At 32.8% G+C, this 16,739-nt stretch overlaps 1 protein-coding gene across 3 annotated transcripts in view; it reads left to right on the top strand.

Moving 5' to 3' along the window:
* Positions 1-16,739, top strand: part of UBA6 (ubiquitin like modifier activating enzyme 6) — a 77,175-nt gene that overhangs the window by 31,421 nt on the left and 29,015 nt on the right. For all 3 annotated transcript variants that reach the window (XM_039845346.1, XM_039845345.1, XM_039845344.1), the window contains 6 exons: positions 351-474; positions 3,520-3,623; positions 5,384-5,446; positions 6,200-6,276; positions 6,804-6,870; positions 16,138-16,281. In XM_039845346.1, the coding sequence (XP_039701280.1) occupies positions 351-474; positions 3,520-3,623; positions 5,384-5,446; positions 6,200-6,276; positions 6,804-6,870; positions 16,138-16,281 (579 nt within the window). The remainder of the gene's footprint in view (positions 1-350; positions 475-3,519; positions 3,624-5,383; positions 5,447-6,199; positions 6,277-6,803; positions 6,871-16,137; positions 16,282-16,739) is intronic.

Below are 16,739 nucleotides of genomic sequence, written 5' to 3'. Positions count from 1 at the left end.
GAATTTCTTATAACATGACTTAAAACTTACACTCGATAACTTTGAGTGTTTTTATAAATTAAAAGAATCTTTGAATCTATGAAATATTTGACGCCTATGTGGAATCTCTTACCTATCTCCCCCAAACAATAGAAATTATATTTTAAGCATTTATAATAAAATAATAAGTTGATCACTATTTTGTGACAATTTTTAAAGGTTTGCTTTTACTAAGGAAGGAAAAGAATAGCTTGGAAATCTATTTGTTTTGAGAATTTTATGATTATATGGTATTTTTTGTGTGAGATTTGAAATTTGGACAAAAAAGGAATACATGAACTTGTTTGTTAGTAGATTACTCTTATTTTTAGGGTAATCCTGGCATTGTCACTTGCCTTGAAAATCATCCTCACAGACTTGAGACAGGACAGTTCCTAACATTTCGAGAAATTAATGGAATGACAGGCTTAAATGGATCTGTACAACAAATAACTGGTAAGTTGATGTGTTTTATTCATTTATATTCATGATTCAGCACCTTTATAGTTCAGACATACTCAGTGTTGAGAACACAACATCAACTCAGACAGACATGATCCAGTTCTTGGCCTCAAAACATTCAATCCAAGCGAAGAGATGGTAATATGAAGCAGTGATGGTATAACAGGAATTCTGGGAATTCTAAATGTAGCAGGGAAACCAACCCAGTTTGGTGCAGCAGCAGTACAGACAAGGTGTCTTGATTAAAATTTGAAGATTGCCTTGGCTTAAGAAGATAGTGTAAAGATTATTCTGTGCAGAGACAAATAGAGGCAAGACAGAATTCAAGGAACTAAAAGATATAACAAGGCCGGCAGTGGGCATTGAGATAGCAAGTGTTAAGACATTTAGGAGGAAACTATGATATATCTCACATGGTAAGTGAGTGAAGATTTGGACATGGACAATTTATGTATTTACTTAGGGAATGCAAGAAAGGGAACAGGTTTTGGAGAAAAGGTGATGAATATAGTTTAGGCTTCTGGAGTGAGGTGGCAATGAGGTATTCAAGTGAAGATGTATGTTTTTGTTACTTAGATAAAAGAAATGGATGGGTGTGACTGCAGGCAAGTTTGTGGGTATATTGGTAAGAAATAGAAGGAATCTGTTTTTTCAGAGGACTAAAATGAGATCATTGCCCAGAGGAGGGAAAAGGTGCCAAGGCCAGACATTTGAGGAGAATAAACATTTAAAAAATAAAAAGTAAAAAGACTATTCAGCATTATTTCTGGCGCATTTGAAGTTGAAGATAATTAATTTATAGCAGTGTTAATCTGCATAGTTGTGATTTTTCCTCCAGCCATGTGTGAGAGTTAAAGACATTGCTAGACATACTCTAACTCAAAGATGGCATGTTTATACCTGTTAAGCTAAGAGTGATTCAGTTTTATCTTTAGGGCATTGGAAAGTATAATTATGTGATTAGTGTATAGACTAGGAAATAGATTACTTTTTTTTTTCTTTCAATGACTACAAAAATGGGTCCTTACGAGAGGAAAAATCAGTTCCTTATACACACTGTAGAAAAATAACTTTGGGTCTGTATTTAAATATCTTTGGGGGAAAACAGTCTACATTTAAATATGTAAAATATAGGTTCAGATCCTTGATATTAAAGAATTTCTATCTGTTTTTGCAAAAAATTACTCATCTAATCATTTAGGCTTATTATTTGTTATTTTGGTGTCCATGCAATGGTGGATTGTGATGATGGATCAGATTTTTGAGAATAAATGTAAAAAGAGGAGTCACTGGATATCAAGGAATGAAAATAAACAAAATCCACATTTTGTCCCAAAAATTCTTTGGGGAGAGAGAGAATATTTAAATAGAGTTGGCTGTTGATGAAACTTTTTTTTTTTTGATCTTTATTATGTGGTACTTATTACTCTTAATTTTCTGTTACTTTAAAAACATTTTCAAGTAGCTAAAATATGTTTATTCAAGATATATATATATGTACATATATATGTTTAAATAGAGTTAAAAATGAGTACTATTTCAGACCTCCTCCCCTCTCCAGAGATAATAGCTAAGTTTGATGTTACTCTGCTGACCTTTTTCTCTCTACTTAATATATAAGATTTGTGGAGAGAAAGGACTTACTGTTTGTTTGTTTTTTTTAAATAAGCAAATGGTTCAAAGACAATAAAGACCAAATATTTATATTGAAAACTTTTCTACCTGTCTGTGGCTCCCACTCAGTTCTCACCATTCAGTGTTCTTAGTTTATTGTATGTCCTTCCAGGCTTTCCTTACACTTTTTTTACATACAGTATAGGTAGCATATTATGCATCTACCCTTTGCCTTTTCATTAAGCAAAATATCTGGATAATCTTTTCACATCAGTAATTGCAGAACATTCTTTTTCTTTTTTCCTTTAAATTTTCTTTTATGGCTGCATAGCATTTCACGTATGAATGAATCTTATCACTGTATAATTTTAATTGAGATTAAGTATCTTAAATTTTAAGGTTATTTTTTCTTTAATGCGAATCGTTTATCCCTGGAACTCTTAAAGTATTGGGCATATTTGGCTGGTGAACATAAATTACAAGTGTTTTTTTCTAGTTTGGCATTTGACTTTGCTTATTATTGATATTGTATGTATATAATATCAATTTTTTAACCCTTTCCCGTTTAGAAAAAAAAGCAGCTCGCTGCCAGCATTCATTTAATGTCACACGTAGGAATGCTACGTTTTCTAGGATTTGACATTTTCAGCCATCAAACTACCAAAAACAGAATGCTATAAATAGAATGATGTCGTGTTTCCAAAGGTTATCAATATACTAGAATGATGTGAAAATAATAATAAATGTGAGCTATTTCATGGCAAACTTTGGGGGTAAGGTTAGGACTGTAATCTGTGAGTTATCTTGGGGTAAACACTGCAGCCTCAAGCGCCCCCAGTGAGTATTCTCAAGGCAAATGGGGAAAGGTTAATGTTTTCTTTTTATTTTGAGTCATAATTAGAAAAGCCTTCTTCATTACAAAGTTTTAAAGAATTTTTCTTCCATGCTTTCATCTTATGATATTTTTGGCATCTTTTTTGACATTTAAAACTTTTACCCATTTGGAATAGATTCCTTCCCAGATAGCATTTCCCCCAAAGATTTATAAAATAATACTATCATTTCCTCACTGGTTTGAGGTGTCACCTTAATTGTATCCCTTGTGAGTCTGTTTCTGAATTCTTTATCTTAATTTATCGTTTGCCTATCTATTCAAGAGCCACACTATATTCAATATCTAATAAGCACCTCTTGTTACTTTTTTGCCCCCTCTAAGTTTTCTTGGCTATTTTTGTTTAAGTCCTTAAGTTCACATTGTAAAAATAATTTGGCTCCACACACTTTCTCCACCCCCGCACATCCCCAAAAAACAGATTTATACTGGGATTTTCTTAATTTCATAAATTAGAGGAAATTAATATCTTTATGATTTTAAATCTTAAATACCTGTATCAGTATATAACCATTTTCTTTTTTTTCTTTTAGTGCTATCACCATTTTCTTTTAGCATTGGTGATACTACAGAACTGGAACCTTATTTACATGGAGGCATAGCTGTCCAAGTTAAGACTCCTAAAACATTTTACTTTGTAAGTATTTTTTTTTTTTTTTTTGCTTAAAAAACATTTCTTTACAGAAGAAGAATGTCAGAAGAGGAAAAAAGTAACCAAATAAGTACTGAGTTAACCAAACAATTAATATAAAGGCTGAACAGAATTTGTTTTTTTAATTTGCACCCCTTTTGAGGAAAAAGGCGTCAGTCTAATAAAATACACCAATCGCAACAAAAAAAATCTACAGCTGGAATACCACATGCATATAATGGAGGTATATAAATTACCACAAAGGAACTATACCTTTGCGAATCATCGAAGAGCTGGTCAAAGTTCTTAAAATTACCTCCTAAGACAAAAAAATGAAACTATTATATTTTTGAAAGAGTTAGCAAGCATTGAAATACTGTATGTCTTATTGTTGAATTACTTACATTTTTAAAATAAAAGGAATATTTATTTTATTTTTATACTCATTAATATAGATTTTTAATTTTTTAAATATCAAGAAACTTATTTTGGAAATATTAAATAATTCCTATAAACTGATATTGAAAGGAAAATGTAAGTATTTAAATAGAGTAGAGAGGCTACTTTTATTAGGGAACTATGGAGTCTCTTGCTACTTAAATCATTAGGCCACTTCTTCGTATAATCTCTTTTTTATTGCAAGTGTTCAAGGTTTTAACTTAAGTGTCTTTTCCGGAACCATTATTAGCTGAAGTGCTTTACAAGAGTTTTTGTACAAACCAAAATTAGAACAAAAGAACAGATTACAGTAACTACAGCTAGTCGGATTTGCCCCTGCAGTACTTCCTCTTGCCACTGTCCCCAATTTTTAATTAGTTTATTCTTCAAGTAAATTTCAGATTGAGTGGATGTTTGGAGGTTTTTGTTTCTTGAGGGTTTTGTTTGTTTGATTGGTTGGTTGGTTTTTTTGGCCTTAGTATGTTCTTTGCTCGGCACAGAAAGTTTTAGCTTTGAGTATTCAAGTCTAGTCAGGCATAACAACTCTTAATAACTTGATATCAGACAAATATATTAATGATGCAGGACAGAGTGAATGCTCCCAAGTAGGGACTCGAGTCTTTCTCCGAGAGAGGATCCTTGGCATCAAGCAGGTAAGAATTCACGAACAAGCCAGAATGAAAGACAAAGGAAAGTTTATTAGAGAGGAATAATGCTCCATAGACAGAGTCGTGGTCTCCTCTCAAAGTTACAGAATGAGACCTCAAGCGTCCAAAGAAGCTGGGTTTTTAGTTTCTATGAAAAATTACTGATTATAGGTAGTAAAGAATATACAGTTTAAAGTCTTTATTTTCCTGTTTTTCTTTTGTATGGGTAAGCATTAAAGGTATGAGTTAATAGTTGTTAGTAATCTATATAGGGATCTTCCTTTGTTCTGTAGGTTTCTAATAGTTTGATCAGCCAGGTGCCATGTCTAACAGCACATAGCAGGCGCCGAATTCCAAGTTCTCATCCCTACAGCAGTAGCTTTTCATTTAAAACAAAAGATTTTTTATCAAGTATATAGATGTTTTTACCAATTCTTCCCAAATTTATTATTTGGATCAGATTGTCTAATTGCATTTGACATTTAAAAAAATAAAGTATAATATAGTAGTAAGGGATAATAGAGAAAATGGTAGCTGTTTCATAATTCAGTTAAAACTTATTTGCTCAGTCTTATTTATTACAGACCATTGGAAAAGATCCATCGCTTTTAGTGCTCTGTATATTTTGTCAGGTAATCACTTATTTGCACTGGAGTAATTATTTTGTTTGGTTTCTATTAGGAATCATTGAAGAAGCAGATAAAACACCCAAAGTGCCTTATTGTGGATTTTAGTAAACCTGAGGTAAACAAACACTTATAGATTTAAGAGAGGCAGCAGAGTGGGGGATGGGGATTGATAAGAGATTATAAAATTAAAATGGAATAACCATGTATACACGTGTCAGATTTTCTTAATAAAGATTATATTCACATATGTAAAGTTGACTCCCAAGGATTAAAAATGGGAATTTATATCATGGGAAAATGTTAGAATAATAGGAAAAAGTTTTGCTATTATAATGATATGCCAGCTTTGATAGTTAAGACAATTTCAATAATTTATGCAAAGGTGATCTTATTAAAAGATTTTTCTGAACTTTGTAGAGTTTTACATAATAACTTTTTCCCAAAAAACCTTGGAAACATTCTATTTTTTTAATCACTGGATATAATTTTTTAGCAGAGAATGTATTTGTGATAAGGAAAGAGTTATGTTAAGTTTGCAAATTTGTAAATATTGATAAGGAAAAAATTAGGTGATCTTTTACAAATGTTTTATTGCTGTTGTTTAGTTCATTTTACTCTGAGTTTCATATAGATAACCTAGTAAAAACTAGTCATGCCACCTGGAATCGAGACTTACATATATTTCTAAATATTGCTTTATTGCCTTGAAGTCAAGTCAGTCAAATCATTTAACTTCTTTAAGACTCAGCTTCCTCCTCTGTTAAATAGAGATAATTAATTTATTGTAAGGATTAAATTAAATGTTTTTAAAGCATTAGCATAGTGCCTGGCATGTATTACATTGGCTAATTTTCAATGTTTTCCATAGGCACCTTTAGAGATACACACAGCTATGCTTGCTTTGGACCAGTTTCAGGAAAACTATAGTCGCAAGCCAAATATTGGGTAATGTTCTTTGTTCGAGATAATATTTTTCCTTATTATAAAAACAATATTTCAGAAATTGTAAATTAAAAAATTTAAAAAGTAACTAAGCAGCATTGGCGAACACATAGTATATAAACATTTGTTATGTTTAGTCTTTTTTTCTATTAGGAGTAGAGAGATTAATTTATAAAATTGGAATTATATTAAATAAAAATTTTCCCATTTTGAAGTCTTCAAAAGCTATAACTTCTTAAATAAAAAACCTGAGAATTATTGAATTATGAATATACTGTGTAATTTTTCACCTTCTGGCCTAGTAAGTCATAAGTACTGTTGTAAAAGGTTTTTGCCTTATATATTTAAAACTGAATCTGATTTTGAAGTAACATATTATAAGCCACTTACCTTCAAATCATTGAAGCACTTTGTGCTACCTGTTGGCAAAATTCCACATTTTTGTTTTTTAAACTTTAGAATTGAAAATGGCCTACTGTTTATAGCAGTTGAGAAAATTGAAATTGAGGTGTTTTTGTTTTGAATCCTAGATGCCAAAATGATTCAGAAGAACTGTTGAAACTAGCAACATCTATAAGTGAAACCTTGGAAGAGAAGGTAAATATTCAGAGTTACAGCCCTCAAAAAATGTGTAACATATAAATATACTATAAATTAATATTCTCTTATCCTTCAAATCCCAGCTTTTCTATTTATTGACTCTTGACAGTAGGCAATTTACTTGACTTCATTCTCTTTAATTTATAACTCTATAAAATGCGGTTAACCTACCGCATAGGGATGTTGTGAACATTAAATGATTTAATTTTGTAAAGTGTATAGAACAGTATGTAGCTTATAGTAATTACAATTTGCTGCTGTTGTATTTTTAGTATTAGTATTATCTTCTGATTTACTTGGTTTGTTAACCCACTAAAACTCAGTATAGAAAGTTGTCAGCTTTCCTAAATCATTTCTTTTTTAAATTATATATTCATATCTCTTAATTGCATTTTGCATATCATGTGTGGACATATTACCTAGAAAATAGTTTTTCCATGTTATGGTGCCAGTGCTGGCTGGCCAGTAGTTTTATTTATTTTATTTTATTTTTAAATTTATTTGATTTTATTATTGAGGTAACATTGATCAACAAAGTCCAATAAGTTTCAAGTGTACAATTCAACAGTAAGTCATATATATACATATATATACATACATACATACATACATATATATACATACATACATACATACATACATATATATACATACATACATACATACATATATATATATATATATAGTATTGTGTGTTCACTGCCCATAGATTTCTTTCTGTCACCACATATCTGACCCCTTTTCCCCCATCTACCTCTCTCCTCCCCTCCTTCCCTCTGGTAACCACTAGTCTACTCTCCATGTATTTGAGTCTCTGTTTGTTATATTTGTTGGTTGCTTTTAGATTTATATCCCATATAAGTGATATCATGTGATTTTCAACTTTTTCTGTCTGGCTTGTTGCGCTTCACATGATTATTTCAAGATCCATCCACGCTGTCACAAATGGTAGCATTTCATTTCTTCTTATAGCTGAGTAATATTCCATTGTACATATGTATTGTATCTTCTTTATCCAGTCATCTATTGTAGGACGCTACAGTTGCTTCCATGTCATGGCCACTGTAAATAATGCTGCTATAAACATTGGTGTGCATATATGTTTTTGGGTAAATGTTCTCAAGTTTTTTGATAATTAACCCAGTAGAGCAGGGGTCCCAAAGCCTTGATTTCATGGACCGATACTGGTCCATGGCCTGTTAGGAACCAGGTGGCACAGCAGGAGGTGAGCAGTGAGCAAGCAAGCTGTGTTTGCAGCTGATCCCCAGCACTGGTGTCACAGCCTCAGTTCCACCTCAGATCATCAGGCATTAGATTCTCATAGGAGCATAGGTCCCAAGTGACAAAAAGGTTGGGAACCAGTACAGTAGAGGGATTGCTGGATCATATGGTACATCAATTCTTAGTTTTTTGAGAAATCTTCGTAACTGTTTTCCATAGTGGTTGTACCAATTCTCAGTCCCACCAGCAGAGTATAAGGGTTCCCTTTTCTCCAAGTCCTCTCCAACACTTTTTATTACTTGTCCTATTGATAATAGCCATTCTAACGGGTGTGAGTGAGATGGTATCTCATTGAGGTATTGGTCTGTAGTTTTTTGATGTTTTGATATCAGGGTGATATCAGGCCTTGTAAAATGAGTTAGAAAATGTTGCCTCTTCGATTTTTTGCAAGAGTTTGAGAAGAATAGGTATTAAATCTTCTTTGAATGGTAGAATTCACTGGTGAAGCCATCTGGTCCTGGACTTTTACTTTTTGGTAGGTTTTTAATGATTGTTTCAGTTTCCGTACTGCTGATCAGTCTCGTTTTTTCTATTGTGTTTTTGTTCTCAGTTTCATTTAATTCTGCTCTATTTTTCATTATTTCTTTCCTTCTGCTGATTTTAGGCTTCTTTTGATCTTCTTTTTCTAGTTTTTTAAGATGACGTGTTAGCTTATTTATTTGGGCCTGTAATGATATGAACTTTCCTATTAGTACAGTTTTTGCCATGTCTCAAAAGTTTTGATATATTGTACTATCATTCTCATTAGTTTCTGTGTATCTCTTTATCTCTCTTACTTTTTCCTCTGTCCCAGTTGTTCTTCAGTAATAAGTTGTTTAATTTCCATGTATTTGTGGTTCTTCCCTCTTTCTTTTTACAGTTGATCTCCACCTTCAAAGCATTATGATCAGAAATATGGTTGGTATGATTTCAACCCTCTTATATTTGTTGAGGCTATCTCTGTGTCCCAGTATGTGGTCAGTCCTTGAGAATATTCCATGTGCACTAGAGAAGAATGTATAAGCAACTGTTTTGGGATGAAAGGCTTTGCAAATGTCGATTATGTCCAGTTGATCTAATGTATAATTTAAGGATATCATTTCCTTATTGATTTTCTGCTTAGATATTTTGTCCTTATCCAACAATAGGTTATATAGGTCCCCTACTATGATAGTGTTTTGGTCAGTTTATCCCTTTAGTTCTGTTAGTAATTGCTTTATATATTTTGGGGCTCCCTGATTGGGAACATAGATATTAAGTGTTAACATCTTCTTGGTGTATGATTCCCTTTGTCATTATGAAGTGTTCCTCAGTATTTCTCTTTACCTTTTTTATCTCAAAGTCAATTTCATCCAATATCAGTACCGCTACTGCTTTTCTCTGAATGTCATTTGCTTGTATCGTTTTCCACAATTTCACTTTGAGTCTGTATTTGTCTTTGAAACTAAGATGTGTCTCCTGAAGGCAGCATATGGTTGAGTTTTGTTTTTTGATCCATTCTGCAACTCTGTGCCTTTTTATTGGTGAGTTCAGTCCATTTACATTTAGGATGATTATTGAAATATGAGGTTTTCTTATAACCATTTTATCTTTTGTTTTCTAGTATCTTAGAATTTCCATTGTTTCCTTGTCCTTGCATTTCTGTTATTTTAATTTGGTGGGGTTTTGTGGATTTTCCCTCTGTTCCTTCTTGTTTTACATTATGTATCTCAGTTCTAGATCTTTGGTGTGTGGTTACCATTAAAATTATATAAAGGATAATTATACAGTATACAGTAGTCTGTTTTCTTCTACATGAGTCTTATCTCCATTCCCCATGGCAAATTTAGATCTTTGATTCCTCCCCTTTTCTGTTATTGTTGTCTCAAATTGTCCCTATATATGCTAAATGTTCATTACTATCTTGCAATAGCAATTCTCTTCTTACTGTTTAAGCTTATAATACCCTGTTCTTAGTAAGGGTTGCACTTCTCTGCTTCTGTCTGCCTGTTAGATGCCTGACTCATAGTTACGCATTCTTTTTGTCATTTTGTTTCAGGTAAGCTGACCCCTTTTAGTATTTTCTGTAATGCAGGCCTCATAGTGGAGAATTCCTTCAGTTTTTGTATGTCTGAAAAGGTCTTTATTTCTCCTTCATATCTAAAGGAGAGCTTTGCTGGATACATTATTCTTGACTGGAAATTCCTTTCACTTAATAGTTTGAATATTTGATTCCATTCCTTCTTTACTCCTAAGGTTTGTGCTGAGAAGTCCAAAGATAGTCGAAAAGGTTTTCCATTATAGGTTACTGTCTTCTTTCCCTGAATGCCTTGAGAATTCTTTCTTTGTTATTAATTTTTGACAATTTTAATATACCGTGTCTTGAAGACAGCCTTTTTGGGTTGAGGTATATGGGTGTTCTGTTAGCTTCTTGGATTTGAAGCTCCAGCTCATTTCTTAGATTTGGGAAATTCTTGTCAACTCTTTATCTGAATATGCTCTCTGATTTCTTCTCCCTCTCTTCTCCTTCTGGAATATGCATTATTCTTATGTTGCTTTTCCTGATGGCGTCAGCTAGTTCTTATATTTCTCTTTCATTATTTTTCACTTTTCGATTTCTCTCTTCTTCCTTCTGATTTATTTCTAGATTTCTGTCTTCGATATCACTGATTCTTTCCTCCAACTGGTCAGCTATATTTCCTCAGCTTGCTATTTTATTTTTCATCAATTTTAGTGTGTTCTTCATCTCCAGAAGTTCTGTTTGTGTCTTTTTTTAGCATTTTAGCCTCCTTGTTAATAAACTTATTTTTCTGGTCTGTTTTTTTCTAAGTTCTTAGAATTATTGATTTGAATTATTCTGCATCTCACTGAGTTTTTTCAGAAATGAAGTCCTGAATTCTCTTATTTAAGTCACATATTTCTATGTCTTTAAGCTTATTTTCTGGAGATTTTTCTCTTTCTTTCTGGGCAGCCTTGTCACTCTGGCTGTTCATGGTGTTTGATGGACTATTTCCCCGCCTGGACATTAATGTGATTGTGTGCTGCTTTTTTCAGAAATAAGATTTATTATATTGAGGTCTCTCTTTAGCCTGTTGATAAGAAGGCGTTTTTCTTTTGATTTCCAGTAGGTGGCGTCCAAGCCTCTTGGATCCCTGCTTTGAGACTTAATAATGTTTTTTTCTTGTAACTATTCAGTCACAGTCTCTACCCTCAGTCTCAGTCAGTGTTAGCAGTAATTTTGATAGTGTTTGCTCAATTCCCTTGGGGCTCCGCAGTACTAGTTCTGGAAAGATGTGGTGGGTTGGAGGGAGAGTGGGATCTGGGTTGGTGGGTAGAGGTTGCTGCTAGACTCAGTGTCTCAGCCTCCTGTTTTGCAACTGCAACTGTTGCTCCTCCGTACTTAGTTCCCACTCTCCTTTCTGTCCTCATCCCTGGGCTCCGCTGGGTGGTACTTGCTGATCCTTCTGGCAGGGCTGTTTGAGGAACCCACCACAATCACTCCCCTTCCCCTCCTTCTGCTTGATGCTCCCACTGTGTGAGGCAGCTTCTTTGACCTCCCAGTCTACCACCAGACTACTGCGGTTCCAACCTCTGAAAGTTCTTATGAGCAGATCACTCATTCAGACCTGCTTGTGTACAGGTTGGGTGTTATTTGTTGAGCTTTAGATGTTCAGCTCGTTATTCCAAGGGGAGAGATCTGGGGAGATCCCTCACTCCACCATGTTTCTGATGTCACTCCAGCAGTTTAATTGTAGCGATAGAAACATAGCAGTTTGTGCAGTTATTTGAAAATTGTATTGTTTTTGTCCTTATTTTATAAAAGTGAAGGAGAAGTGAAAGTCTTAACATTACTAGTAACAATAACATGAGCTCATATTTCATGAAATAAAAACGAAGAAAATAAGTGTACTGAAAACAATTACTAGTTATAAGCGAAAGACCTCTTATTGTATATTTAGTGGTTAGAAAAATGTATGAGAGGTCAAGAATCATATGATATCACCCATGTGGGTTATAAAACAAAAAGCAACAAATGAATAAACAAACGCTTAAACACAAAAACAGACTCATAGATAGACAACAGAATGATGGTTACCAGAAGGTACGGGATTGGCGGAAAAGAGGGTAAGGGGTCAAATACAAGGTGACGGAAGGAGACTAGACTTTGGGTGGGGAGCATACAATGTAGTATTCAGATGTCGTATTATAAAGTTGTATACCTGAAATTTACATGTTGTTAACCGATGTCCTCCAATACATTTAATTTAAAAATACATTAAAAATAGCCAAAAAACTATAAAGTTTAAAAAAAAAGTGTGGAAAGCTAGAAATAGATTGTTGAAATCTTTGCTTAAAAGGAAGGATGTTATTAGGGATTTATCAGATATATTGAGATAACTTAAATTTCATCCTTTTTAGATGTAGAGTTATACAAAATTCTTTATACAATTAATTCAACTGTACATAATGAATTCAAAATGTCTAGTCATGTATCTACCACCACAATCAAGATATAAAACATTTCCATACTGCCGAAAGTTCCTTCCTCTTTATGATAATCATCTCCATCTACCGTAACCAAGCCATGGCACTCTATAGTTTTGCCTTTTCCAGAATATCATATAAACAATCATGCAATATGTAGCTTTTTAAGTCTGGCTTTTTTATTGAATAAAATAAATTTGAGTTTCATCCATGTTGTTACATGTTCATTCCATTTTATTGCTGAGTAGTATTTCATTGTGTAGATGTACCATGGTTTGTTTGTTCCTGTATCATTGGTAGACACTTGGGTTGTTTTCAGTTTGGGCAGTTATGAATAAAGCTGCTGTAATTATATGCATACAGATTTTGGTGTGGATATACATTTTTATTTCTCATGTGTAGACACCTAATAGTGTATTACAGAGTCATGTGATAGATATATGTTTAATTTATAAGAAACTACCAAATTGTTTTACAGAGAAACTATTTTGCATTTCCACCAGAAATATATGTTTGAGTTGTTCTGCATTCTTTTCATAACTATACTATCTGTTTGATTTTAGCCATTTTAAAATGTGTGCTTTTTTTTTTCCATTTTATTAATGGCTATGAATTTGAGTATCTTTTCATATGCTTATTTGTCATTCATATCTCTTCTTTGAGAAACTTTAAATCTTTTCCTATTTTTTAATTAGATTGTTTTCTTTCGATTGAGATAGTTCTTTATTTATTCTGGATATCAGTCCTTTATCAGATACATGTTTTACAAATATTCTCTTTCAGCCTGTGGGTTCTCTTTTCATTTTATTATAGTGTTTTTTGAAAAGCAGAAGTTTAAAATTTTAACAAAGTTAAATTTATCAATTTTTCTTTCTGTGGTTTGTGGGTGGTTCTTTGTATTATTTTGTTTTTGCTAAGTGGTTTGTGTTTTTTTAACCTAAGGTCACATAGGTTAACCTAAGCTTTTCTCCTATGTTTTCTTCTAAAAGTTTTATAGCTTAGTGAATTCCTTTTTGTATGCCATGCAAAATATAGATTAGGTGTACATGACTATATATTTTGAATTCATTATGTACAATTTTGTACTTTTGTGAGTTCATTTTTTTGTACCTTGCAAAGTATAAATCAAGGTTAATTTTGTGTGTGTATATGAATATCCAGTAATCTACCAATAGTTGAAAAGACAGTGCCTCTCTCATTCTTTTTTTTGGGGGAGTGTCTTTGTCAACAATTTATTGACCCTGTATATATGTGTAGGGTGATTTCTGAACTCACTATTGTCTTCCATTGGTTTTTATTCTTTTGCTAGTATCATCCTATTTTGATTACTCTAGCTTTATAGTTAGTCTTGAAATCAGTTTTGACAAGAGCTCAGAATTACAATATTCCGAGTTCTTCCATGTTTTGAATTTTTTCCGTAGCCTTCATACTCGAAGCTGGGATGGATATAAAATTCTAGGCTCTTACTTTCTTCAGTGATCTCTTACTTTGTATCTTATTGTTGAGAAATATGCCAGCTTAATTTTCTTACTCTTATAAGCAGTCTAGTCTTTTTGCCTTGAAGCCCTATATATTTTTTCTGCTGTATATTTTTTTATTTGTAAAATCTAATAGTTTTACAAAGTTATGTCTCAGGGTTGATAGTCAATTTTCCCAGGTACACCATGAGCCCACTTTGATACATAGATTCAGATTTTCTTCTATTTATTTATTCCCTTCTTTGGAAGAGGGGGAGAGGAATTCTTAGATATTAAATTTCTAATTCAAGGTGGAGTTTTTTGTATTTGTTTTTCCACATTGCCATGTATTTGTTAAGGATATACAATTCACTCAAATTTCCTTTGCCTTATGATTAGTTTGGGGGAGAAATTTTCAATAGCTGAAATGTTTTGCTTCTAATTTTCTGTTTTCCTTCTTACATTGGTTTTGTATGGTAAACCAATTTTTCTGCTTTATTTTTTGGACAGGGCAAGGGTTTGGGATGCTTTTTAGATTTCTACTTCTAGAATGCCTCTTTGGATACTAAAAAGGATTTTCTTTAATGGGTAATTTTGGGTTTTTTTGCAGGGGAGGATATATGTGTTGGGGTGTCTTGTGGATCTCTGATTTCTGCCAAACCCTTAACTTTACTCACTTGCTTCCTTTAGCCTTCTCTGCCAAACAATGTTTCCCCTTTCTATTTATATCATTCTCTCCTAGAGAAGTTCTTTCACCATAGCCATTCCTGGGATCTGCTATATTTCATACATGTTCAGTAATTTTTCACTTAGTGTGAGACCTTCTGTTTCTTGAGATGATTTTGACTGTGGTTTGTTGCCATTAAGCCTATCTTTTGTCATACACTTCCTGCTCTATGCAGGTTTACAGCAATATGAAGTCCAGAAATAGTTCTGTTGAAGTTTGGTATTTATTTTTCTATTTACAGGTAATTTTAAGTTCATAATATTCTCAGCTTCCTAGTAATACTGAAAACCTGCCACTGGTTTATTTTTCTTCTGGGTATGTGTCCTCTCAAGATTATGTGGGGAAGTTCAGATTTAGGCCATTGTCATTGTCCTGGGGCTTCTGTTAACATTCTCATTGTTTTTAATATTATCATTACCACCAATATCTGCATTTGAAAGGGTACAGCTTAAATGAAATCATAATCTGAATTGAGTTTAGTGCTAAATAGTTGAAAAATGAGATATAGAAAATTGAAATGGAGTGAGTGGAATAGTGAGTAGATAGTAAACTCTTTTTGTATCACTGATGTCTTTGAGAATGTAATAAAAGCCTTTCCTCTTCTCCCCCTAAATGCACAAGTACTGTTATTTTACATAAGATATCAAAAGATTAATTGAACGGTACTTGACTCTTAAGGTTAAGATGAAGGTTACTAATGTTGAAAGAACAGGAAGAGAAAGAGAAGACAGATCTTATGAAGAGATCTCTGTCACAAATAAGAAAATGTTCTAAAACAATAGCTCTAAAATCCAGTTCTTCGATATTTCCTTAAAAATACTAATAAACTTTATTTTAAGAAACATTTCAGTTTTTAAATGTCATAAGAACTTTGTGGTGATTAGCTCTTACATTAGATTAGTAAGTGAAAGTGCTATTATGTGCTTAATTTTTTTTCTAAACTTCCTTTTTTAACTATATTGCTTCATTACTTTTCACATTTTTACTTTTTATTTACCACTTTGAGCACAGTTTGTTTCCATTTATCTAGGTTCAAGATTTTTCCAGTTTTCATCAATTTTTTTTTTATTCTTGTAAATATTGACATTTATCACAACTGTTTTTAACAAAAATTATAAAGTGGTGCCTTAGTGTAACATAAACAGTCAAAAAGTAAAAACGATAGGTTCTGGTAAAAACATATTGCTTAGGGTCTTTTATTGTGAGATTGGAGCTTTTTTAGGACTTAAAAAATATTTAGTAGGGTAATTGAGTAACTTTTTTGAATTAAACTATAATTCTCACATTAAAGCATTGAAATTTTGAGTATACTAAGTAAATATAGTTAATGTTATTGTCTCCTGGCTTACATTTCAGCCTGAAGTCAATGCTGACATTGTGCATTGGCTCTCTTGGACTGCTCAAGGCTTTTTACCCCCACTCGCTGCAGCAGTAGGAGGTGTCGCCAGCCAAGAAGTATTGAAAGCTGTGACAGAAAAGTTTTCACCTTTGTGCCAGTGGGTTAGTTCTGTATTTTAATATGTTTTATACTTAAGGTTGAATTATCCCCTCATACCATAAATGTCAGTTATGAATTGTAATATCAATATAAAAGCAACCTTAAAATATTTTTTTGATGTATGAGAGAGATGTGATATGCCACCAAATCTTAATTCTGTAATTGAAACTGATATGTTGAGGCTATTGGACTGTAACCCAAAGTTTGATTCTAGGATGTATCATTCTAGGATGTTTCCTTCATTCGTGAGTGTAAGGGAATGGATTTTTTTTTTTCTTTATACTTAGTCTCCTATATTGTTAGTTTAGCATTTATTACCTCTCAGGACTCTTGAACTTGTTCCATGGAATCTCTGGCATCATGAATATTCAGAGCCCCTTCCTAGGTATAAACTTCCGAAGGTAGAAAGCATGGAAATAGTAGATTTGAGAACCAAATTGAGCAAAAACATCACAAGATG

This window comes from Pteropus medius, unplaced genomic scaffold (assembly GCF_902729225.1).
Source record: "Pteropus medius unplaced genomic scaffold, Ma_sr-lr_union100, whole genome shotgun sequence".
Taxonomy (NCBI): Eukaryota; Metazoa; Chordata; class Mammalia; order Chiroptera; family Pteropodidae; genus Pteropus; species Pteropus medius.
This window is presented reverse-complemented; position numbering and strand designations above follow the sequence as displayed.